Genomic DNA, 25,378 nt, shown 5'->3' with positions numbered 1-25,378 from the left:
ATATGAAAAACACTTAAATCTATTCAAAAATATTATAACCTGGAACTCTTGAGATATTTGATATAAATTCTTATGATTCTTTCCCTTTCATACAATGGATATACCATAATTCATATTAAGGTATTTTATATATGTTATAAAAAAATATTTATATATAAAAATATTATATCACAATAGAGATGCAGGGATAATTCATTCATATATAAGAAACATTATATCTCAATAGGAATACACTATTTAAGAGATAATGATGTAAATCTTTACGTTTCTTTCCATTGCATACAATGTTAATAAAATAACATAAACATAACTTGCATTCAAGTCATAAAAAGTCAATTATACTATTTTAAAACATTATTATAATGCTTTAAACTTATATTAAACTTAAGACATGAATTAGGAGTCATGAATCAAACACCACAATGACATCTCAAAATATTATAACGATTTAGACGAATATATCTTTGGATGGGGTCATAAGCTGTAGAGATGAATTGTCAGTGGAGATGGTGAGAGATATTTATGGTATTACAGAAATATATATATATATATATATATATATATATATATATCAAATTAAAAAAATAAGAACGAAGGTATCTTTTGAGAAAAGCCAAAAAAATTCAAATATTATTAGTTAATATGTTCGGAGGAGGACGACTCTTCAAGCAGTCTTTCGCGTGCGGCTGATATAGACGAAATAAAAAAGCCCCCTCGTACGTCACCACAAACGTCACCACCACCGAGCAGGGGTTCTCCGGGTAGGACCACACGTCACAGCAAGGCCTCGACTCCCTCTATATTACCTCGCCCATCCCACGGTGGATCCACCAGGGCCACAAACTCCTCGCCCTCCTCCTCACGGTTTGTCGACCGGCAACTCAGTTCAATGGAGCAGCATTTCCTTGTGGTGACCTACCCGCTTCAAGGGCACATCAACCCTGCCCTCCACCTCGCCCGGCGCCTCGCGCGCGTCGCCGGCGCCAGGATCACCTTCTCCATCGCCTTGTCCGGCCACCGCCGCATGTTTCCCAGCTCGGCCGATGGAGAAGTCGACGACGGCCTCATCTCCTACGTCCCTCACTCCGATGGCTACGACGACGGCTTCAACCCGGACGTGGACGACGTCAAGGCCTACCCGCTTCGGACCAGATCCGTCAGTTCCAAGACCCTCTCCGCCATCATCCGGTCCCTCGAGGAACGTGGCCGACCTGTCACCTGTGTCATCTACACCTTGCTTCTGTCGTGGGCCGCCGATGTGGCGCATGAGCACGGCCTCCCCTCTGTTCTCTACTGGATACAGCCGGCCACCGTCTTCGCGCTTTACTACCACTATTTCCATGGCTATGATGGCCTGATTGCGTCGCACAGACAAGACCCGTTGTTCCAGGTGAACTTGCCTGGGCTGCCACCGTTCAGGATTTGCGACCTACCTTCCTTTCTCAGGATTACGAGCCCCGACGATCCCTACTTCATAGTCATCGAGATGTTTAAGGAATCGTTCGATGTGCTGGACAGCGAAAAAGCTCGCTCGACGGCGAGGGTTCTGGCGAACACGTTCGACGAATTAGAATCCGATGCGCTTGTGGCTACCGAAAAAATGAAACTGATACCGATAGGGCCGACGGTGCCGTCTGCTCTGTTAGAAGGCACCGAGGCCGCAAGAGGCACGGGGAGCACAGGAGCCGATCTCTTCAAGCTCGACGAGAAGCAGTACATGGAGTGGCTGGACTCGAAGCCGGAGAAGTCGGTGGTGTACGTGTCGTTCGGAAGCCTCGCGGTGATCAAGAAGCGGCAGGCCGAGGAGATAGTGCGGGGACTGAAGGAGAGCGGGCGGCCGTATCTGTGGGTGTTGAAGAAGGAGAACAGAAGGGAACTGGAGGGGGAGGTGGAGGAGGAGGGAGGGATCATGGTGGAGTGGTGCTCGCAGGTGCGGGTGCTGTCGCACCCGGCGGTGGGGTGCTTCGTGACGCACTGCGGCTGGAACTCGACGGTGGAGAGCATAGTATGCGGGGTGCCGACGGTGTCCGCGCCGCAGTGGTCGGACCAGAGCACCAACGCGAGGCTGGTGGAGCTGTGGGGAACGGGTGTGAGGGGCGAGCTCGACGGAGAAGGAGTCCTGGAAGGGGCAGAGCTGAGCAGGTGCGTGGAGACTGTGATGGGGGAAGGGGAGACGGGGAAGGAGATAAGGAGGAGGGCGGAGATGTGGAAGGAGAAGGCACGGGAGGCGGTAGGCGAAGGCGGGTCGTCGGATCGCAATCTGAGGGCGTTCGTGGAGGAGATCGCGAGCCTCAAATGAAACCATCGATCACCCACGCCAAAAGATAAAACACTGCGGACTGCAACTGCGACGTGGGAAGAACGGAACTACTTTGTCTTCATTTGATACTAAAAGAGAGACGAGTCTGTGCTATTGACTATGGAACACTATAATACTATTGATTGTACGAGCTTGAATCGATTTCACATCCGATCTATATTTTTCTAGTTTAAATCTTATCATAGTTCTAATCGTCCGGAAGGAGCCAAATAGAAAACCCCTCGAGGCGTTTTCGGTGTGTGAAATGCACATAGAAAGCCCCTTTGGCTTAGGATCATCGATGATTGTGAGGATGGTCATACGTCATTCTCGGGTACGTCGATTCGGGAACCCACATTTATCGACTCGATATATGCTGAAAACTCAATTGTATCAGTCACGTGTGGCACAGTCGGTCATGTGCAATCGATGTGGTCTTGGATCGGTCACGTGTAACAGGTGGGGTCACCAATCAAATTGTCATTTGTGTAATTTATAAACTCATTGATATGGATGCACATGAGAAAGATATACGCAAAAATGATGACAGATATAATTCAATAATAATTGGTTGATGTGCAATCAAACTCTCTCCTGCATAATAATTGGTTGTGTCTGAGGTGCGAGGGAGTCGATGGAGTATGAGTTGAATCGGGTCGCCGGGGAAGGTGGGAGCTTCCGAGTGAGGAACTATGAGTTGAATCGGCTGGCTCGCTGGGAAAGGTGGAGGGTGCTACGAAATCGATGAGTAACTGGTGTGAAACACGTGAACCACGGCAGGTTTCTTGCTTGTTCCACGTTTTCTATTCAAGCACATGTATCGATTTTGATTTTGACTTTGACTAATATTTTTTTTTATTTTGATTTTAACTAATATTTTTTTTATTTTGATTTTAACTAATATTATTTTTATTTTTATTTTGACTAATATTATTTTCATAATAAATATTAGAAAAAAAATAATTTGATTGGTATGATCCACGGTTTAATCTTATATGCATCAAAAGGTAACACAAATTCTGGAAAGAACCAAGGTTCTAGATTTGATATGGTAGAATAATTTCGATTCATTCCCATCCAATCAAAAAATTTTTTTTGATGAGTATTAGTCTTAGTATTTTTATAAATTTTGATACCAATATACATATCGATCGTTTATGTTTTTCAGTTTATGTATGCTTTTGGTTTGAATGTGTATGCTCTTCAGTTTATTTATGATCACTTTTGGTATTGTTTCTTTAGTTTATTTATGATTGTGGTTTTATTTATGCTTTTGGTTAGGTTTTATGATCACTTTTGGTATTGTCTATGTTCTTTAGTTTATTTATGTTTTTAGTTAAGTTTTATGATCACTTTTGGCTTGTAAAACACATATTGTATGATGTAATCGCCCAATAGAACATACAACTTGTAAAATACAGATTGTATACGTGTAACCATCTTAGACTAGAATATTTCGGATGATACATGATCGGATGAATGAATGTTCAGAAAACCTTCTTGGTCAAAATGTTAACTTGGAATCAGATGCAATAATAAATTTACACCTCCCATCAGAATCTCTAACAACAAATTCTATGCCACTATTGTTAGTATTCTCCAAGGATTAGTGGCTCATCGCTAAAACCGTGATGATAAGAAGTAGAGTTTTGATGAACGAGTATAATAGAAATATTTTAGATATATAATAATTTTATTTTTTTCAAAAAAAAACTAAAAACTAGTTTTCAGTGACCACCACAGATAGAATAATTGTCAGCAAGACAAGTATGGTAATGTCTCGGCTATGATCATGAGATATGATGGCCATGTACTGCAGAACAACAAATTGGTGGCCTCTGCTAAGAGAACAAAAGAGATTGGCATCCACAACCTACTGGTTCTTTTTGAGCGGCCGTCAAAGGAACCGGAGGCAAAGGCGCAAGCATTGGAAACTAGCTGAAATCGCAAATGTCCATGAGATACTGATCATTAAAATACCAAAATAATTCGTTACATGAGATATAAGGATGACAAAAAGGATCGGAACAGCCTACAGTCTAATCAAAAGAGATCGGTAGTGATATGATCAGGTCATTTACGGGCATCCCATTACTTATTTTTTAGAGTTCGGCGAAAACATTTGTAGTTGCTTCTCATAATAGTAGAAGAGAGGAACATTACCGCACTGGCTGTTGATTGTAGTGGCTCTTCTCCTTCTTCTTTGCAGCTGCAAGCCTCGCACTCCTCGCGGCTGCCTCGACAGCAGCAGCTTTTGCGGCAGCATCCATCTCTTTGTTCGATTTCTTCTTCTTAGAGGAAGCCACTTTCTTTAGCCTCTCCTTCATATCAACCGTAGGTGTATCCTCCTCTCCAGGTTCAGCGACTTCATCTGGTTTCTTGTTATTATTGAGATCTGCAAGCTGTTCCTCTTGTTCCTTGGTGTCCTTGGAAGATTTATCTTTTTTGGCCTTCTTTTTCTTTGAACTTTTGCTTTCTGAAGGAGCACCTGTGTTTTCCTTTTTCTCTCCATCACCACTATGCTCCTGTTGTTTCTTATCTGAGAAAATTGACAGATCAAGGAAATTTTAGCAGGAAATACACATTCATCACAGAAACAATTACTAGATTATCATTTGTACAAACTAAAAGAGGTATATATATGCATGTTAAACAAGACAACATTGACTGCATATGTGTATGTATATAGATGTATATTATATATGTGTGAACCAATTTCATATATACTGAAATATCTCATTCTACTGAATGTAAAAGTCTACCATTTGCCTCATCTTGTGCAGAATTGCTGTCTTTGCCGGAAATGCCAAGCTCATTTAGAATTGCATCAAGTTCTTCCATTTCCTTTTTCTTAAGCTCCTTCTTTGATAGCTGCCTTTCTGCATCTTTCGCAGGCACTGAAACAGGAGCAGGTTTCTCTATTATTGGCTCACTTGCAAAAGCAATCTCAGGTTCAATTTCAGGTTCCTCTTCAACGTCATCTTCACCGCTATCAAGACCATTATCCTCACTTTCACTTTCCTAAACAAATCCACAAAGACAACAAGTCTTGAAGATTCTAAAGTAAATTAATGACAGTTAACTAAAAAAATCTTTAAAACACATTATTAAACATTACATTATAAACAATAATTTGTTAATAAATTTGCAATCAAACTTGTAAACCATAGATATCCACAATTAAAAATGGTTTGAGGAGCATTGATGTGCTAAGTTCTCTTGGAGCCAAAGGGCATGGCACAACCAAAAGCACAGGCCCACAACAGGCCTCATTGAAGCAAGGCTCGAAAGAAAAACTTGTCTTAAGCACAAAACGGTGTACTCCAAATTTCCTTACAATTGCATAACATATTTCACTCGTATGGTAGACTTTGTATTAATTGCAAAAGAAAAAGAACATTAAGTATTTAAGTGTGTGTTCATATCCAACAACATTAATATTAGACATCCGGAACTAAATTAATAGATAAAGCATCACGCTGTTGAGAGAAATTAGACTAAATAGAACAACACATAATTATATCCATGATACGGATAACCATGTAGTAGATGTGACAACATTGTAACAAGGGCTTGCTTAGCTCTCAAGACCATGAAGCAAAAGCTTTGGACAACAAGAAGTTGTTGTAATGTCCCAGCTATTTAGGGTAATTTATATAGATCTCTTCCTACCATTGCAATCTATATAATATTATATCTCTAGGTGAATCAAGGGCATGCAAATCTTCCTACTATTTCTAATAGTCTTCTCAAGTCTCCTCCTACCTCTCCTTACAACACTAATCCTAATTGCCATATCATCTTATCAACAGATTCAAAGGTCTCAATTGAACATTTTTGTATCATCTTAGACAATTTTTCCTCACTTTATCCTCTGCTAAGGTTACACTTATTTGTTATTATTGTTATTGGATGAAAACAATTTTTTATTTTTATCTTCTTTCATAACTCCATACATCTATCTCAACATTCTTATGTCAACTATAATAGCTTTGTACATGCTATTTCTTAACTATCCAACACATTAATCCATATAGTTGGTTTCATAACTGTTTTACAAAATTTTTCTTCTAGTCTAAGGAAAACATGATGATTAACCACTTAGTTTATACTCCATGATAAAGTCTTCATCAATCTCTCATTTTTATTGAACAAAAGATCGAAGATATATAACACTTTTGCTTATCAAAACTTCTACATCATCCATTCTTGTGACATCCTCAATTTTTTCTTAGTATTGTTCACATTACATTTCATTTATTCAATCCTAGACCTACTCAATCTATATCCTTTAGTTTCAATGGTTTGCCTCCATAATCAGGCTTGAAGTTAATCTCAACTTAACTTACTTCAAATATCTTGTATACAAATAGTAGATTTATCCATTACCAATGTGAACAAAAATAAAGACTCAAGGTGACCCTAGATTCAATCCTATAATTATATGAAAACCCACCATAAACACTCCCTATATTTCTAACATCATTGACTAGTCTATCTTATATATTCTCTGGAACATCCCCATAATACTAGGTACTCTTTTCTTTTAAAAAAAATCACCACAATAAATCACTCATAACTGTATTGTAGGGTTTTCCAAGTCTATGAAGATGCAAAAAAATCTATTTTCTTATCTCTGTATTTTTTGTCATTGATTACCTCGATAAAATAGAAGCACCTACAGTTGATCTTAGAGATACACAACCAAATTGATTTTCGACAATACGTGTTCAACATCTTATTCTTTCTTCAGTCACACTTTCCCAAATGTTCATAGTGTGACTCATTCATTTAATCCCTTCATAATCAAAACTTCCTGGTATATATCTCTCCTATTCTTATAAATTAAGACTAAGAAACCTTTTCTTCATTCATCCAACACCTTTGTAATCCTCAATTTTCTAAAATAAACTACTCACTTAAACCACTCTTGATCTACTAGTCTCATTTAAACCTCAAAAGGGATGCCACCAACCCCTATATTTTTCCCTAGTGTCAACCTCTTTAAATCTTCCTTTATCTCATTTATTATAGTTTTAGGAACCAATCTATGATTTTTAATTTTACCGCTACTCACTATATCTAAAATCAAATTAACTATAAAATGATTGTTAAATAATTTATATACATATTTTTCTTATTAATCTTCATATGATTAACAAGTACCTTAAAGTCTTCATCCTTTTACATCTTAAGTTATCCAAATCTCTTCTTTTCACTAATTTTATCAATTCAGTTAAATGTTTTTTTTCTCATCTTTAAAACCTAGATTACTATAAGAACTATAAGTCAAGGATTTTGTCAAACTTATGGCCTTCTCTCTCTCACTTTTTTTTTGCTACTAATTTTCTAAACCTCTCCTTATTTTTGTAACTTTTGCAAATATTAACATGTTCCGTTTGTAGTGATTTCTTTTTAATCTTCTACACTCCATCACCAACTCTCTCTTAAAGACTACACCTCTACCTTCAGTTATCTAAGAATCTAGTTTGTCATGAGCATAATCTTAAAAGACTTCAAAGTCCACATGGCTTCCTTCTCCATCCTACTTTAGAAAACCTTATATTACCATCTTTGAAACTCCACAGTCTAATTATTACATAACTATTTGCTGTTTTCCCCCTTCCATTTCCCAAAACATACATCTGATACTATTAATTTGTGTAGATTAATCAAGCTTTCTCAAGGCATCAAATACTCTTAAGAAATCACTAGTGAATTCTCCAGGTATAACCTGTGTAGACTAATTAAGCTTTCTCCAGGTATAACTTCACAATCAGTAACTATAATCACTAGTGAAGAAATCCCCCGAGCAATAATCATGTCCATTCTTATAATGTTCATCTCTTCTCATGAAATGAGATATCAAATTTGACCTAAAACTAAACATAGATAATATTTACCAAACAACCTTGTCTAGATAAGCAGAACTAACTACAATGATGTGACAATATGCCTTCCTTTTTCTGCCACCAGCTCTCCACTTGATAGGAAAAATATGCTAAAACATTGATCTACAATTTCCAACTGAGTGTCGTGCTTGGATTAAAAATAATAATCAATTTACACAAAAAAAACAAATTAATTCTTCATGAAAGGGTTAAGTAAAAGTACAACAAAACTGACTTGACCATGAGAAGTTTAGAATAGATAATGAAAATCCAGTTATAAATCAAAATTTATGACAAAATTCAATATTAACCAAAAGGATATATTAACAAATAAGAAATTACAATGAAATCACAAAATTAATATACAACTTAATCTGCTACATAACACGGCACCACATTTAAGCTGCAAAGAAGAGAATAATTCATCCAGTTGGAAAGAATAAAATATTGTGAACATGATGCAGAAACAAACAGCTTGCAAGATAGATATTATACAGGCAACAAGTATTTAATCTGATAAAAGGTTCTTAATCGTAATCATTCTTACATGAATTTAAGATATTAAACTGATTAGGGAAAATTTATCTTTTGGGAACACAGACATGTGGACATTGATGTGGTAGATAACAACAAAATCAGTCATTTCAAATATGCCACATCACCCAAAACAGCAAAAAATATTCTACAAATCAAGAATGATTTAGAGAATATTTTCTTTATCACTAGTAAAGAGGCCCTGACTATAAAAAGGATGTTCTTTTCCTTCTCAATCGAGACTCTCTCTATTCTCCACCTTGGAATCCTACCATATAAGGCTACTAAGGCATTGGGACCGCGATTCAAAAAAATCCAACAATCTTTCTTCGCGGAGGCATTGGAGGCACACAGTAATGCATCTCGGCACTTTGGGAACCCTCTACTCCTTCCATCGGTATTGAGACTCAGGTTCGGGTTGATCTCAGTTCCTACACCTCCTTCAGGCCCAGACCAAGTCACCAAGTCAAGTCGTTTCTACCATCTCCCTAGGAGACTGACTTTGGAGATAACAAAAACAATATGCACCAAAGTCCCGAAATGGGAATTCGTATATCAGATAAATTTGTATTCAACTATTCTAAAGCTCATAATTCAAACATATTTATATTGAACCACCCGAAAAAATTATAATTCATGTCATGAAGTTGAAAAAACTGCTGAAAAAACAACTACTTCAACAATTATAATCCACAACACAAGTAGCCATATGGACAAACAAGTTTGTTGCACAAACCTCCTCTACGACCGCAACAGATTCTTTGTTCTGCTGTTGCTCCGACGACCCCCAGACGGACTGGGGAGGCGCTGTGGTCGCATAGTAATCATCGTCATCGTCAACATCGGCCCAAGATGTTGACGTTAATGGTGTCGGAGTCCAAAACACCTGCGGCTCCGGCTCCTTCGCCTGGCTCCTGGACGATCCCGCCTTGCTCTTAGTCTCTTTGTTCGATTTCTTCTTCTTCTTAAGGGTTTCGAGCGCTGCGAAAACGTTGGTGCTGTTAATCTTCAAGGGCCCATCGTCCCTCCTGCTTCCACCGCCAGCCATCTCTCCCTGCGCAACGCTAATACAGATCCAACCTACGGTTTCAAGTTCTGCAAAAGACCACCTCAATGGAAAAAAATCCGCAGAAGCTCCCAAATCTCACGGATTCAAGAACCCCGGAACTATATAACCTCTTACACAACAAATCAAAGAACAGGGATCGAGTTTCTCAAGATCCACACTTCGATGAAGTGTAACAAACAATCAACCAAATGGTTCGATTTTAGCAACGAGTTCTGATGAGATCTCCTAAAAAGCGAGATTTTTTGCAGGGAACCAAATTTACGACTGGGGGAAAGATCAGAAGAAATCGAATCACGGGGATTGCAAAGGCCGGCGACGGGTGGTCGGTCAAGAAAATTTACAGGATGATGATGAGAAAGGATTTCCAGAAGTAAATCCCAGAGTATCGGAACGAAGAGGATCGATTTCTAGGGTATCGATGCAAGAAAGGGAGCAGTCGAAGGAGGAGACGAAGAGGCCGGGCGACGGCAAACGGGTAAAGAGTGAGATTAGGGTAAACAGATAACGTCGTCGAAGCCACCACGATAGCGTCTATTTTCCACATATATAATAAAAATACTCGCTTATTCATTTTCGTTTACCGATTGACTTACCTAAGTCATGGATCATTTGAGATTACTCATCCGGGTCCCACACAACCAAGGACAAATCACCACTGAAAAAACAGGTATATTATGGGGTTAAGACGAACCCGTCAAGCAAATATCTTTATCTTGTGAGCGAGGTAGGACCGCGGTTAACCGACGCCACCCGGTGAGAGGCCAGACTCCAAACCACGGACGTTTGCCGATGGCCTTGGAACACCTTAACCTAACCTGTATCCGAGGCACTACATCGATCATCCAGATCATGTCCGTTGGATCCACATCGGAGGGAGGTGATTCCATGTACGGCAAGAAGATCCTACGGACGATAGAAGTTGAACCCGGTTGAATAGTGGAGATCGTTGCGTTATAATAAGGATTATAACGGGAAAATGATATTTAGGAATTAGGATGACAATATCAATAAGAAATCAATAATAAATGACCCATGTAACTGAATTCGAAATAATTAAAACATTACGGCTTTATGTTATATCAGTTAAAGATTATTAAAATTAGCCACCATCCATAAAATCTTGCTATAAAGTGTCAAGGCTTTTAATAGCTACGTTAATTGTTGCACTAAATTTTTATATGATTTTGTGAAACACCACATGGATACAGTCTTAAATACATTGTTGTCTTGATACCTGACATGCATTGTAAGAATATACCTCACTGGAGATGTGATGCTCACTGGGAGAATTGAGATTGTTTTCCTATCAATTCATTGTTTCATACATTTAACTTGTGGTTACTATATTTTCAGACACAAGCAGATTTAGGCAACATGAGATTCAAAGAAATAGTTTATCGAGTCATTAACTTTTAAGAAACATGATAAGTAAACTTCAAAAGAGTAGATTTATACTTCACTGCTGCTCGTGCTGGTAAATATACTAAATTCTCCATGAAAATTGAGGCTTAGTATCTCATATCAACCATGATGATGCATTAATCCATAGAAAAGATAAGCAAAATGAAGTAACATTCACAGGAAGTGTAAGCAACCAGCAGTGTGTTGTTGCAGTTATTCGACATTTATTGCAAGGAATGGAAGCGCAGTCATTTCGTCCGTGCATGGCGAGCGCATGCACTTCACGTCCATGAGATGGCCATGGGGCACGTCACCACGTGCTTGTCCGAGATCCACTCGAGCTTGCCTCCGGAGAAGGAGCTGTTTCCTGCGGACTCTGTGGAGTTGACGCTTACTCTGATTTGGAAGCTCTCCTCTTGGCCGGGCCTCCAGAAACGAAGCTCGTACGCGGAGAGCTCCACCGTCACCCCCGGCGGCGCCGTGATCTGGGCACGGTAGTCCTCGGCCACGTCGCCCACGTTCTTCGCGGTTCGTTTGAGGGTGATCACCTCCCTGTTGTTGCGAGATAGACGGACGGCGAGGGAGGGGCAGTTCAGCTGCTGGGCGTGGATGGGGCGGACGTTGGAGCACTTGACTTTGCGCCCGACGAGCACCGTGACTTCCTTGTTGCTGTAGCCGAGGCCGCAGAGGTAGCCGGTGTAGTCATTGGTGTTGATCTCGTAGAGGAGGCCCGGATCCACAGCTCCCGAGGGGTTCACCTGCCCGGCGCCGACCGCGAAGATGACGGCGGTCGTGTTGGTGTACTCGTCAACGATGTAGTTGCCGTCGAGGTCGAGGTTCTTGGCCGACGTTATGATGGCCGATTGTATCGCCGAGGGCGACCACTCGGGGTGCTTGGTCTTGATGAGCGCCACGATCCCGCTCACGTGAGGTGCCGCCATGGACGTGCCGCTGAGGAAGTTGAAGGTCGGGTCTACTATATTCGTCGGATATGGCCCGACCTTGAACGGCCAGGCGGCTAAAATGTTCACGCCGGGCGCGAGGACGTCCGGCTTCAGGATGCCGCCGTTTGTCACTGCCGGTCCCCTGGATGAGAAGCAGGCGACCGCCGGAGTCGGCCGCTGGCCGAAGACGGTGTCCTCGAAGACTATCGTGGCCATGGCCGAGTCCATGGCTGCCAAATAGTATTCCAGGACCTTCAACCCGTCCTCATATGTCAGGTGGCTGGCCGGGAGGACATGAGCCTCAGCGTCGGTGGTGTAGCCTTCGTTCTTCCTGTTAATGATGATCATGGCGGCGCCTCCGGCTTTGTAGACCACCTTCCCCTTCTCGATGTTCTCTATCTCACCAGTAAAACACACGACGATCTTGCCAGACACATCGATGAAGTCCAGAGATCCGTTGACGCAGTATCTGGCTAGAAAGCCTCCTGTTGCGCCGGGGATCACGATCGGCTTCAAGTCGGAGGAATTGAAGGAGCTCGGTTGGTACGCCGACTCGCCAGCCAACTCCGTGCCGTCGCCGAGCTTCACGATCGCACTGATCCTCCGGTCGGTCGTGCTCGCCCCGACGGTCAGGACCCACGGCGCTTCGTGAGACAGCGAGCTGTTCTTGGGGCCGTAGTTGCCGGCGCAAGTGACGGCGGATATCTGGTGGCGCAGCGCTGCAAACGAGCCTTGCGCGACGGGGTCGTCTGTGAAGTTATCCGGCGTTTCTTTGCCGATGGACATGGATATTATGTTGACCTTATCCTTGATGGCGCGCTCTATCGCTGCCAATATGTCGCAGTCATGGCAAAGGCCCCGGAAGCAGGCCTTGTAGATGGAAAGATGAGCTCTGGGAGCCATGCCCGAGGCCGTGCCGAGCGCCATGCCCAGTACCTCGGCGTCGAAGACGAAGTTGCCCGCCGCTATGCTAGCCACATGTGTGCCATGCCCGTCGTCATCGATGGCGGAGACCTTCTTGCCTTTTTGGAACGCCCTCGCGCCGACGATCTTATGGTTGCACTTCACCCCGCTCTTACTGCTGCAGGACCCCTTGAATTTTTTCGGAGGGCGCGCCATGCCGTCGTCGCTGAAGGAAGGGTGGGAGGGGAAGATCCCGGTGTCGATCACCCCAATCACGATTCCCTCACCCCAGGAGGTCGTCCGCCATGTGCCATTCCACTGGCTCAACCCCAAGAACTCCGGCGTGTACGTCGTCTGGATCCGCCGCACCTTGTCCGGCCGCGCGTACACGAACCCATCCATGGCTTCCATGGTCCTCACCTCTGCCGCCGTCAACCTCGCCGCGAACCCGCTGATGGCTTCCCGGTACGAGTATAACAGCCGCGGCTCGCCGGAGTCGAGGGTGGTGTTGGGCAGGAAGGACTCATGCCACCGCTGAAGATCTTCACTGCTGAGGAATTCTATTCCCTCGGGCTTCTCGACGTGAACGATGTAGGTTTGCAGGCCATTAGGGTTGCCTCCCTGGTCATCGACGATGGGAAGAAGCTGGCCTTCACTCACCAAAAGAGCAAAACCATGGAAGAACAGGAAGAAGACGTAGCATCGGAATAGGAGTGCACAACGGTGCCCCATTGGAAATGGATGAAGATGTTGCAGACAAACTTGCGATGGTTTGGTGACTGAGAGCTCGCATGATGAACGTAAGATATATACACTGCGGATCTCAGGGATGAAACATACTGCATTTGGTGTCTTCTGATGTGGACGTACGTGGTTTGCTTTGTTTACGAGCAATACGACGATGAACGAAGGTGCCCCCCAGGCTAATAATGCTGTGTATAATTCATGTTGATGCTAATAATAATGATCATATCATGCAGTGATAGATGGGAATACAAGAGGGGTTCTTGTGGCCTTTTCAATTTCATATTGGCCAATGATGCCTTCATCTTTCTCGTGGGAGGATATCCATATCATTATTGTACATGAGCTTGGACTAAGCACACTAGGGATTATTGCAACAATATACATACATACATACATACACACACATATATATATATATATATAGCAATTTTTTTTAAAAAAAAAGAAGTCATTTTTCAGCAGAGCGACATTTTTAGATAAACTAATTACTCTTTAAAAGCAAGATAATTCATTCTCTCCTCTTTCATTGTTCTCTAGTTAATTTAGTTTAGCACTTGATAGTTATTACAATAGATAAAGAAACAATATTTCATATTTTCATAAAAAAATAATTTTAAAAAATAGATGGCTATAAAAAACTTGATACGAATGACATAAGATTTTTAGAATAGTAAAATAAAGCTATGAGTTTTGCTTTAAAGAAATAAAAACAATCATAAATTGATACATTTTTAAATCTTCTTTTGTACTTTGTCATATTGCAATAAAACCTCAATTCCGAGATGTATGCTCTTTAGATCAAAATTGTTCCATTCGGTGATATTGTTTTCTAATTATATGTTTGTCTCTTTAGAGCATTAAATTATAAACATAATAAACAAATATTTTTCTCTAATTATGCACATATATTTGATGGTATATGAAATAGGGATCGGCTAAGGTATTGTTTAGCTCCTTGTAGTGTTGACCCCATACTTAATTGAGTTTTGAGTTAAGACATAGCATGTTTCTTTTGTAAAAAAGAAAAAAAGAAAAGAAAAACTCTCCCTCGTCCCATGAAAGACTCAAATCCTCGATTACGATTAAAGAGATTAAAATATAATACAATATTAGATATTTTCTTAAAGAATTATAGACTAAAAAGGTCAACTGCAACAATAAATTTAAAGCCATCAATTCTAATGCATGAAAAAGGACTTGAGAAAAATTAATTTATTATGTATATATATTACCTAGAGTTAGTTTAGACAACCTCGTCGTTGTAGTATAGTGGTGAGTATTCCCGCCTGTCACGCGGGTGACCCGGGTTCGATCCCCGGCAACGGCGTGTGCTTTAATCATTTTTTTATTATGTATTGATTAGATTAATTAGTAATTTTTTTCATGAAAAAAAGGAAATATATCAGTTTAGTGACTGACTCTGACATCAAAACTAGTTATAACTATTTTATTTTATTGATGATAATTAATTGATGTAAATATTATTTTAATTTATCGTTAAGTTCGCATGTGAATTCGAACCTAAGATTATAATGCACTAATCGATACGAATGGAAATAATTGTTAATATATTTAACTTGACCAAAAAGGAAAAAAAAGATGCTAAAAATTAGTATCTCTCAACAAATAAAATCTGAAATATGAATGGCTTTCCCACCTAATTTTTATTTTTACTTTTATTTTGTGTAGAGATTAAATATTTTTTTATTTTTTGATTTAATTTAATTATATTATTATGTATGGATTCGATTAATTCTATCCCAACTGGATTACTTCAACCACTACAATACTTCATGAGCGATTATGGAAATAAAATATTGTAATTCATCTCATGATTTGATAAGACTATAAAATAAGTTTGATTTTATAATCTATAGACACGATGCTTGCGGATATAATTGTATACAAGCTAACTTTCAATCATTTACTTGTGTATTCGTTTATTTTTCGGAGGATATTTGATTGTTCTATATACGATCGAGTAAGAGTATAACACGACTTATTAAGTCGGTAATCATTATGAATTTATGAATTTTTTTTATTTTTATATAAATTATTAATTAGGTCAATACTGACTTAAATCTTTGTTGGAGCTGAGATTGGGTCCAGATGAAGGCTAACTCTTCCTCTGAGTTCGAACCGTAGTCCTTCTAGCTCGAGCTCAACATAGTAGCAATGGTGGTCGAGACTCAAAGAACAAGTCAACACAGTTACTTACTCAGTTCATATATCAATACTATATCAAGTGCAGAATTAAGCAGTTGGTTCACAGGCGGCTCTCGTCGGCTTCCCAAGCTTTCCCACTAAGACGACGACAAATTCATCCTTTCCAAAACGCTCCAACTCTCGCACTCTTTCCGTGGCACAACACGACAACCAACTCTCCATCTCCGTCCCCCTACCGCTGCTTCAACTTTCCGCAAGCTATCTACCACATGATGTAGGACGTACTCCGACAGGCTGAAGCGGTCAGAACTTGAGGGCCACGTTGCCGCCGCCGTTCCCGTCCTCTGCCTTCACCGGCAGCGGCAACAGCGCCTTCTCCTCCATCGATGGAGTTCCCTCTTCCTCCTCCTCCTCCTCTTCGTCTTCTTCCCTCTCCTCCCCTTCTTCCTCTTCCTCGATGCTCTCCGACCGCTCCCCGCCGCTCCTCACCTCCGACTCCGGCGAGCCGGAGGACCTCCCCTTGTAGGCCGCGGCCCCGCGGTGGAGGGGAGGGTGCAGGTGGTGGTGATGCGCCACCGGTGGGGGCGGCGGGTAAAACTCCTGCGGCACGGGCGTGGCGGCGCAGTAGTGCGCGGGGGCCGCGTGCGCACCGTAGATGGCAGGGCCGGCTGCCGCAGCGGCGGCAGCAGATGTGGCGTACTCGGGCGGGACCCAGATGCCTCCCAGCACCACCAACTGCGGCGCAGCTGCCGCTGCCGCCTGCGGCGCCGGGGCCGGCCTCCTCGTATGAAGACGATACTTCTGTCACACATAGTAAAGGAAAAGGAAACCTGTCACTTTACAGCCAGAAAGAGAACAGAGAGATGGTGGCAAAATGGACTTAAGATCTCACCTGCAGGTGGCTTTTCACCTCATCATTGGTCAATCCATCCACCTTCATCAGCTCTCTTATCTGCTTTGGCGTGGCAACTGTTCCAAGTTTCAGATCAAAAGGTTAAACTCATACATATTTGAGGAAAGGAATTAAGCCACAGTCCAAACTTGTCTTTATAGAGAAGAAAACCTTCACATATATACTCGCAAACATCTGCATATATTTACAATTCCTACCTTGGGAGCCTCCCAGTATCTGAAGAGCATTGACAAAGCGACGGTGCAAGTCCGGTGACCAGCATCTCCTGGCCTTCCTATGCGTCGGTGGCGCGGCCGCCTGGCCCTCGGTTGCGCTGCTGCTACCTCCCTTGCCATGTTCTGCTCCCCCTCCTCCGGTGCCATTTTCTCTTCTAGTGATGATACCTCCGTTCTCCAACTCCACGCACTTCTTGTCCTCGACCACCACCTTCTCCGGGGAAGCGAGTGCGAGCTCCGAAAGAGCGCGCGAGGCAGAGCGGGCGGCTTTGCTCTTCTCTTTGGAGAAAGGGAGGAAGGCGCCACCATTCCTTTGCTTGGTATCCAGTGAGAGCTTGGGGCTGACATCGAAGGCCTGCTCTGTCTCCTTCGGCGGCGGCACCGGCTGTTGCTTGGCGGCGTCGACGGGCGGGCTCCATAGCTGAGCTGAGACCATCCAGCTCGCCTTCTCAGAGTGCGCGCTGGGGTCCTTGTCGGACCCGTCCATGTTCATGTGTTTAAGAGGTATGAATTCTTCGAGCACCGGCCTCGGCCCCTGGTTTGTCTGATATGTCTCCAGCTGCTGCTTGTAACACTCGATCGCTGTTGTGACAAGAAAGAAGATGTAAGCCATGAATCATTGTAGGTCAGCATCGGTTGCACCATTGTGATTCCACTACAGCAGAGTGCAGGAGGACAGCGGAGAATTCTGAAACCAATCAGTCTGCCACGAACAATTCATTGAGGAGACATGATGTTTACTTACCATTGTTAAGAAGCTGCATGCAGAGGGGCAGCTCGCGCTTGAAGGCATCGATCTTATGCCGTTCTTCTTCGAGGCGGGCGAGGAAGTCTTGTATCTTCTGGGTCTGGTCAGGCTGCTCTCCTATCTGCTTTTGGATCATGGTGTAACTGTTGGGCTTGTAGTCTAGGCTAAGCTCAGCTGGTGAAGCCATGTCCAGGGCCACTGCTAATTAATGCCAGCTCTCCTAGAGGAAGATAAGATGAGGGGGGAGATGGTGATGATGATGGTGTTGTTTGCGCAAGAGGAATCAGGAGGGATGACCCTCTTTTTTAGGGTGAGTTTGAGGGGGGAGAATAAAGTGAGATTTGAGGAGCCGAAAAGAAAAAGCAGGAGATAAAGCATGGTAACTTCTTGCAAAGAACAAAGGCAAAAGCTTGTAGAGGTTCATGAGAAGGGAATCAAGGTGGCCAAGGGGTCATGTGCTCTGGCCCTGGTTTTGGTACCCTTGGACTCCCCTTGTACTAATTCAAATCAACTGCATCAAAAAAGATTCTTCTTCTTCTTCTTCTTCTTCTTCTTCTGTTCCTTGTCCTTTTTGGTGAGCAAATCCACACACACAACTTGAGGTCTAACCATGTTTGTGTAAAAGATCTACAGCAACTAGACAACATATGTCAAAGTAATATTTGGAGGAGACCATGATTCTGCAATGATTAAACTAACAAATGAGCAGTAAAGCTGTGGGAGCATATACTGCACATAAATAATTTAAACAAGTTATGCAGAGATTCTCTCTCTCTCTCTCTCTCTCTCACACACACACACACACACACACAGTCCATTTGAAAGGAAAGAGAGGTTCCTCTTCTTTCTTTTGTATTCAAAAGGTATACACTGGCTGTGTAACCCTTCACACTCACAAAGAATGCAAGGAAGGCTAAAAGGCAGGATATGTAATGCATGCTTAAAAGAATATTACTGTCATAGGGGCCTCCATAAGCAAGGAATATATTAATGGTGACCAACACACACACACACACACACACAAGTCCATAAAATATGCTTTAAGGAGGGGGCAGCTCAACTCACCCCTCACTCACCCCCAAAGCATGCAAAGGGAGGAGTGCTGTGGGCTGGGGAATCTTCCATCCTGCTACTACTGCTAGCTTTAGAGGAAGTGGGCAGGAAGGTAAGTAGATTCCTGTATGCATTGAGGGAGGGGGGAGAAGGAGAAGAGCTGCATCGAATTCGCTGTGCAATTATGAGGGTTGGTCGCTTTCTGCATCAGTCTTCAGGTACAAGCCTCCAACCCATGCCTTTTGTGTGGATTCTCTCAAGCTTTCTCTCTAAACTTGTCCTCTAATTTCCTCTCTTTTTTCTTCCCTCCTTGTGTCTCTCGACCATATTCCCCAGCATCTCTCCTGTTGAATATACCTTTTGTCTAATGCGAGCAGGGAATATTCCCTTTGGGCCATGGAGATAGGATTGCATTTAGATCTCTAATTATCTTCTTCCTTAGTTTAAAGCTCAAGTTATCTACAGACGAGGATGATTCCCTGCCTTTGGAAAGGTGAGGGCAAGCCAAGAAGAAAAAGAACGGCCCTGACATTGTGTGGAATCCTTGATATGTTAGTTTGCTAATTGAGGCTTTTGTGCTCGTTAAGTTCTTTCTGGTAAAGTAAGATTGCCCCTTTTTTGTCCTAAAGCTCCATTTGATAGTTGGCAAGTCAGTTACTTGTTTGTAAGTATTTTTTATTACCTATATATATATATATATATATATATATATATATATATATATATATATATATATATATATGGATTTAGGGGTTGAAATGTCATATGCTTGCTTGCAAGTTAGGTTAGAAGTCAAAATTACATTTTCTTCTTTTTTCCATGTTGTCTCCTCACATGTTATTGTTCTGTCTTTTTGCATTAGCCCATTCTTCTCAGAGTATCAATGGTGGTTTTCTTTATTATGATGACAAACTTATATATGGAGATCCAAGCAATTCGATTACCTCAGTTTAGGATCACTTACAGTGGATGTAGGAGAAGACTTTGAGTCTCTGTAAAGAGGGACTAAATAAATGTGCTATCATTAAATTGCACTTAGACATTTCAAAACAGTGGTTTAGGCTCATCCGAATAGGAAAGGATTACTTGTAAATATGCATCATGGCATGGATTCACCAGTGACCTAGAAAGAGGCTTGAGTATCACAACAAGTGTTAGATAGGTATACCTCATGTAATTTGAGCTTAAAATTTGAGATCAATAGTTCAGTGCATTATGTTAATATGATAGTTATTCATAGCCCCAGGTCATGTTCAACAGGTTTATCTTGATTATGGAAACACTAGAAGAAAATTGCTAATTGCTTATAGTATGTAAATTACACTTCAGTTTTTCTTCAGATAGGTGAACCTGGGCACAAGTATAAGTTCTTGAAGCATTTAGATTATCCTGATGTACTGTTAATCATCCAAAGAGGAAGCAAGTGAATAACTTCCCTTCATTAGCAAGTTCTAAGTCTGATTACTTGTGAAGGGGCTAAAGTATTTGAGCTAAGAAGTACTTAAAGCATTTGCCGTGGGAGGTTGATCTGAAAAACGGAACTGATTGGAATGGATCAGATTCATCTCCGGTGGTGCATCAAGTTATGGATCTGCATTGATTACTGAGAACATGGAACTTTTTCTTGTGTAGGAGAGACTGACCGAGATCATGTAGGTTGCTTTCGGAGTTCTAGAGATTTCGTATCAGGCACAGAAAAAAAAAAAAAAGAAACCTAGACCGGAATCATTCAACTGTGTGAGCAACAATAAAAGGTGGACAGGTTCTTAGGCTTGAACAACACATTGTGATACATTTTGCCCGTAGAGTATGCAACATCTTCAGCCCTCACATCTGCAGGAAGCTTACAACTCAAATCATCTGTCAACATGACCTTTCTTGGTTCTAGAATGGAGGGTTGTTCTGTAGATATATATATAGATTGAAAGGCTCAAGCATAGGAGAGCAATCCGCTCCGAATTGTTTATTTTGTGACTTCTACCAGTAAGCAACCCAGTAGAGAATATATGTAAATTCTTATACAGAAAGTTTTTTTTGTGATGACTGATTTTTGATGCATTGTCAACATTGCAGCTGGAATCAAGTTCTCCAATGTATTTTCGGCTGCCTTTTTCACATGGGTCATGAAACTAGAACCTGCACAAATGCTGCAAAGAGCCGATCCATAACGTGCCATGAAAAGAACAAAGCGGATCAGACAGAATTTTGGGATTTTTCAGGGACAAAACCTTGGTCAAATATGACTTCTCCAACTTGCTGCCAGGTAAGAGTTTAAAAGATTCCTTATACAAGCCTTGCTTTTTAGATTGTAGTGCACAGCTGTTGAAGACAATTCCTGCATCTAGAATTTCCTTTCATATAATGAAGAGAATTCTGATAGAAACACTTGACACCCAAAAAATAAGCTATGGACAAGATAACAAGGACTCTGGTCTGAAGTTGAACTGTACAGAACGATCATTTCGGCAGAAATGAAGCTGAAATAATTAAATCGCATACCCGGTATACTCTTATTTGGTTTAGGTTTCAGACCTTTTTAAGGATTCTAAATTCTGCCGGGAAATTAAATCAATGGATGAGTTACCATTACAAGATTCTTAAGCTGGAAAAATCTTGATGTTAAAGTATAGTTAAGCATAGTTAAGATTCTTAAGCCGTTTGCTACTCTCATGTGTAAGTTGATAGCCCAATAGGCTCATCTTTGCTTGACCCATGTGTGACCCATTGGGTCACTCACCAAAGTAAGCCTGGCCTATCCCTGCACCGAACCCTAATAAGAAGAAGATTGCTGAGGTATTTTTCAGATTCATAACATCTTTAATTCAGTATTACTATAGCAAATATGTATGTCGACCTAACAAATTAACCAAATAACTGAGTGAAGATTTTATCTTTTATATTCCAGCTTTATCATGATGACTTTAACTCACGAAACTCAGTTTAATAGGTCTTATACTGATAGATTGGGACAAGATCTTCCTTAGTATTTCTCAAACCTTTTTGTTCTTATCTCTGGATTTTTAAGCCGCAGAAAATTTTAAAGTCTTCTTTTTCTATTATAGTTCAAGGACATCATCTTTTCAGTCTGAAAGTGGAACTCTTTATCAAGTTCATTCTCAATCTGTGGGGCTTCTCAACTTGCCAAATGTTCTCCATTCCCTTCTATGCAGTCTATCAGTAATTTCGTAAAACAACTTTGATCGTAATCATGTTTGCTTTGCATAATAACACAGCATCTCCATTCAAGGTGACTCATTTATGTATCTACTATCTTCTATCAGTCAACTGCTTGTTTTGACACTCTCAGGCTCATGAAGCACAGGTAAAAATGAGAAACAGTCAAGATGTTTACCTTCAGATAAGACACAGACTGATCCTGGTCATAGACAGGACAGTCACCACAAAACATCATAGTTGAGGAAGAAAACAATAGATGTTGATTGCAATCCTTGGTGTTGTGCAGCCAAGAATCTGCATCCTTTTCAGAAATTATTGCATCTGCCAGAGTACGGCAGGTGCAAGTGAATCATGTATTCTCTTCTTGGATGACACATTAACAAGATATAAATGAGAAAAAGATAAGTTGAAAGGCTGAAAGAGATCCTGAACCAAGCCAGTGTCTTTTGTATTTGCTGCTTGCCATATCTCTGCTTCTGATTCCAAATGTTATGTTGCAGAAGCTAATGCATTCCAAAGTAACACTTTTTGATGCATTGATGTACCAGTCAACAGAAAGGGTAAAAACTGCTGCACTTTGCCACCTGTTGGTATCATCCATGATAGAAGAAAAAAAGTAGAACCTGACTGCACTTCTTTGTTTTGCTTTATTTTGAGTGTAAATGATTCTAATATTCACATTTAAATCACTGAATCAGGATTATTAAAACAACAAGAGTTAGATCACACTGGAATGCATCCATTGTTAAAATAATTAAGGAAAATGAAGTATAGATCACAAGAAAATGGATTACATCCTTATCAGGTCACTGATCAGGTTTTGAATCACAATTTTTTTGTGTTCATAATCACACGCTACACATGTGGCAATGTATATTACAGATCATTACCTAAGAGCAACCAAACCATGATTAATCTATGATTAAGTTGAGTCTGACATGATAAGTGGCTGAGAATTGAGATATCCTTTATAATCTTAGAAAAAAACTCTCTTAAATTTATGTTTTCACACCCAACAAAACTAATGACTTCCAAATATCAACTCTTATACATAACTATGTAAGGATTGGTATAGAAGGATACTCTGATCTTTTGACTTGGTAACAGAGCTCTTTTAATATTGAACTGCTGAAACTAATCAGAAGGTATGTTGGCAAGAAAAAAATTGTTTTGAAGAGCAATGATAGAATCATTTTTAGATTAGATATTTTTATATTTTTCTGCTTTTACATAACACATACAGATAAATATATGGTGAAAGTAACAGTAACTGCATTTTTGTGAGAAATACTTGTTAACACAATTACACATTTTGAATAAATATTTCTAGAACACATATATATGGCCCAAACACTTGAACTTTTTTGGTGAAGTGACAATTGACAATAGTCAAAAGTGTTTCCATAAATTTCCGATCCAAATAGTGGCCTCTCTTGTGACATCCTGCAGCATATGCATAGCTTTCAACCAGCCCTTGACCTATTTAGACATGGCTAGTCATTGATGAATCCTTGGTACTGATTCTTGTGCATGCTTACAAGTAGCACAATCCCTGCAGTATGATAGAGTACTGATTCTTCCTCGTGCTTGGCTGTGCAGGACATCAAAACATCAGTCCAAATGACATCATTTTGGTTGGAAGAGGAGAATCCTGCATCCTATGTGAGTCATGTGGCACAAGGTTTGAGATCACATCTGAAATATAAATTTCTGCCAGCTGATAGTGAGCTCTGACAGGTTACACATTTTCACAATACCTTGCTACTTAAAAGTGTTCATCTCGTCCTAAAGCAATGAGAAAAGTGCTCATCTCAGTAATCAGCACTCATATCAGATCAGCTTAGATTTGGACTGAGATCATGTATCCTTGCAATTGGACCTTGATAAGCCAACTCAAGGGAAGAATGAGATCATATGAACTTTAATGGAACTACGACAAAACTTAAAGTTTGTGTCAGATGAAACAACAATTATCTGCTGCTGAACTTTTGTTGACAAAAGTTACCCATTTCTTGAGGAGTACTCATGGCCTCTTTGAAAGGTCTGGTGCAGGCAACAATATCCTTTTGCCATATGTGCCATAATCTGAAGCAACACAATCAATGCATTAGGAGTTGCATTGCTGATCTTTCTTGTCTATAAGCCAAAAAAAAAACAACTCTTACCTCGCGCTTGAATGTTTTGTGCAGTGTGGTAGGGAGGTTGGGCTTCAAGAGGGGGGACTCCTCAGGCAATCATGTCTGCACCCCCTTCCTTCCACTTCCTCGTTGGGGACAAGCTGGTGACCGAACAGACCATCAGAGGCTTGAGCAGACCCCAAAGCATGCAGCAGCACTGCACCAGAAGGCTGATTCATCACCACCTTTACATGTCCACCATAGTCTCCTCCCAATACACGAAAGGAAGGCGAGGACTCCATCTGCATCCCTTTGATTTGACAGACCCAAATAAAAGGGCGAAGGCAACATTCCCTTGCCGAGGGGCACTCACTCGGTGGAGAAAGCTTGGAAGCATGGGATCACGTGGAGGCGACTGAGGGCGTGGCGTGACAGGCAGGCAGGCCATGAATGAGGGACTGCAGCAGCGTTGGCGACGCACTCAAACAGTTGTGTGCTCGGCTTTTGCCAAAGCTGCCGGTCATGTATATAAAGGAGCCCCCAAGAAATGCATGCATGATAAAAGCAACTGGCCATGAGAAGAGCGGTCAAAGCAGCACTCCATTTTCCTGCCCCTAAAGGAGGGGTCAAGTGCTTTAGTGGAGGAGATGAGATGCTTGTGTTATTGAAGAAACACGCAGCAATACCACTTTAATCCCCTTTTGTGTGGACTGACACCACTGACCATGAACAGCTTTTCCTTTCTCATTCTTTTGCAGTGGTGGATCCTCACTCAGATAGTGGTGGCATGGTCACCTCCCTCTCTGACTTGCTACTCTCTCTCTTAATCCCAACATGTTCATATCTTTCTTCATTGCGCCTCATTTCATGTAGGATATGTCAAACTTGTCACCCATATTTGTCGAACGAGGATAGGATGAGTTCTTCTATTTGCCGCTGCATAGGAACCTTTTTGTCTTCTTCTTTTTAAGGAAAGTAGAGAGAGAAAAAGCTTGCAACTTTAATTTCTTTTTAATTACTATAAAATTATACTTTTACAGGGGTCAGAGGAACATATTATCTCGATGCATCGTATTAGTTTTAATTATCATGTCTGTGCTCATCTTAAATTCGTTGTATTTATTTATATTAAGCAAATGAAATAAAAAAAAATATTAGTACCCAATTAGTATTCACATTCAGATCTTCAATTCTAAACTCT

The 25,378-nt window shown here is 41.2% G+C and overlaps 4 protein-coding genes, 1 long non-coding RNA gene and 1 other non-coding gene across 7 annotated transcripts; 3 read left to right on the top strand and 3 right to left on the bottom strand.

Annotated features, from left to right (window-relative positions):
* The first annotated feature begins 825 nt into the window (after positions 1-825).
* LOC135675827 (phloretin 4'-O-glucosyltransferase-like) lies at positions 826-2,466 on the top strand. Its single transcript, XM_065186396.1, has one exon. It carries the CDS (start codon positions 890-892, stop codon positions 2,297-2,299), a length of 1,410 nt encoding a protein of 469 aa, XP_065042468.1. The 5' UTR covers positions 826-889; the 3' UTR covers positions 2,300-2,466.
* Positions 2,467-4,238: 1,772 nt separating this feature from the next.
* On the bottom strand, positions 4,239-10,298 carry LOC135675828 (uncharacterized). Its single transcript, XM_065186397.1, has 3 exons — positions 9,461-10,298; positions 5,062-5,320; positions 4,239-4,838 (listed from the first exon to the last, which is right to left on the bottom strand). The coding sequence occupies exons 1-3, from the start codon at positions 9,770-9,772 to the stop codon at positions 4,459-4,461; spliced, it is 951 nt and encodes a 316-aa protein (XP_065042469.1). The 5' UTR covers positions 9,773-10,298; the 3' UTR covers positions 4,239-4,458.
* A 1,011-nt stretch (positions 10,299-11,309) lies between these two features.
* LOC135675826 (subtilisin-like protease 4) lies at positions 11,310-13,813 on the bottom strand. Its single transcript, XM_065186395.1, has one exon. The coding sequence runs from the start codon at positions 13,771-13,773 to the stop codon at positions 11,476-11,478; it is 2,298 nt and encodes a 765-aa protein (XP_065042467.1). The 5' UTR covers positions 13,774-13,813; the 3' UTR covers positions 11,310-11,475.
* A 1,230-nt stretch (positions 13,814-15,043) lies between these two features.
* On the top strand, positions 15,044-15,115 carry TRNAD-GUC (transfer RNA aspartic acid (anticodon GUC)). Its single transcript has one exon. It is a non-coding gene; the product is annotated as a tRNA-Asp (tRNA).
* Positions 15,116-15,977: 862 nt separating this feature from the next.
* Positions 15,978-18,164, bottom strand: LOC135675825 (transcription factor NIGTH1-like). The gene is made up of 4 exons (XM_065186394.1): positions 17,828-18,164; positions 17,065-17,664; positions 16,847-16,923; positions 15,978-16,755 (listed from the first exon to the last, which is right to left on the bottom strand). The coding sequence occupies exons 1-4, from the start codon at positions 18,015-18,017 to the stop codon at positions 16,258-16,260; spliced, it is 1,365 nt and encodes a 454-aa protein (XP_065042466.1). The 5' UTR covers positions 18,018-18,164; the 3' UTR covers positions 15,978-16,257.
* A 685-nt stretch (positions 18,165-18,849) lies between these two features.
* On the top strand, positions 18,850-25,106 carry LOC135675824 (uncharacterized). 2 transcript variants are annotated; one of them, XR_010514023.1, is made up of 4 exons: positions 18,850-19,101; positions 20,957-21,146; positions 23,660-23,741; positions 24,250-25,106. It is a non-coding gene; the product is annotated as an uncharacterized LOC135675824 (long non-coding RNA). The 2 variants fall into 2 exon arrangements; XR_010514022.1 differs by lacking the exon at positions 24,250-25,106 and having other exon boundaries at positions 23,660-23,795.
* Positions 25,107-25,378: the final 272 nt, after the last annotated feature.

The sequence above is a fragment of the Musa acuminata genome, chromosome BXJ1-6, assembly GCF_036884655.1.
Source record: "Musa acuminata AAA Group cultivar baxijiao chromosome BXJ1-6, Cavendish_Baxijiao_AAA, whole genome shotgun sequence".
Classification (NCBI taxonomy): domain Eukaryota; kingdom Viridiplantae; phylum Streptophyta; class Magnoliopsida; order Zingiberales; family Musaceae; genus Musa; species Musa acuminata.
The sequence above is the reverse complement of the archived record's forward strand: the minus strand, read 5'-3'. Positions and strand labels throughout refer to the sequence as shown.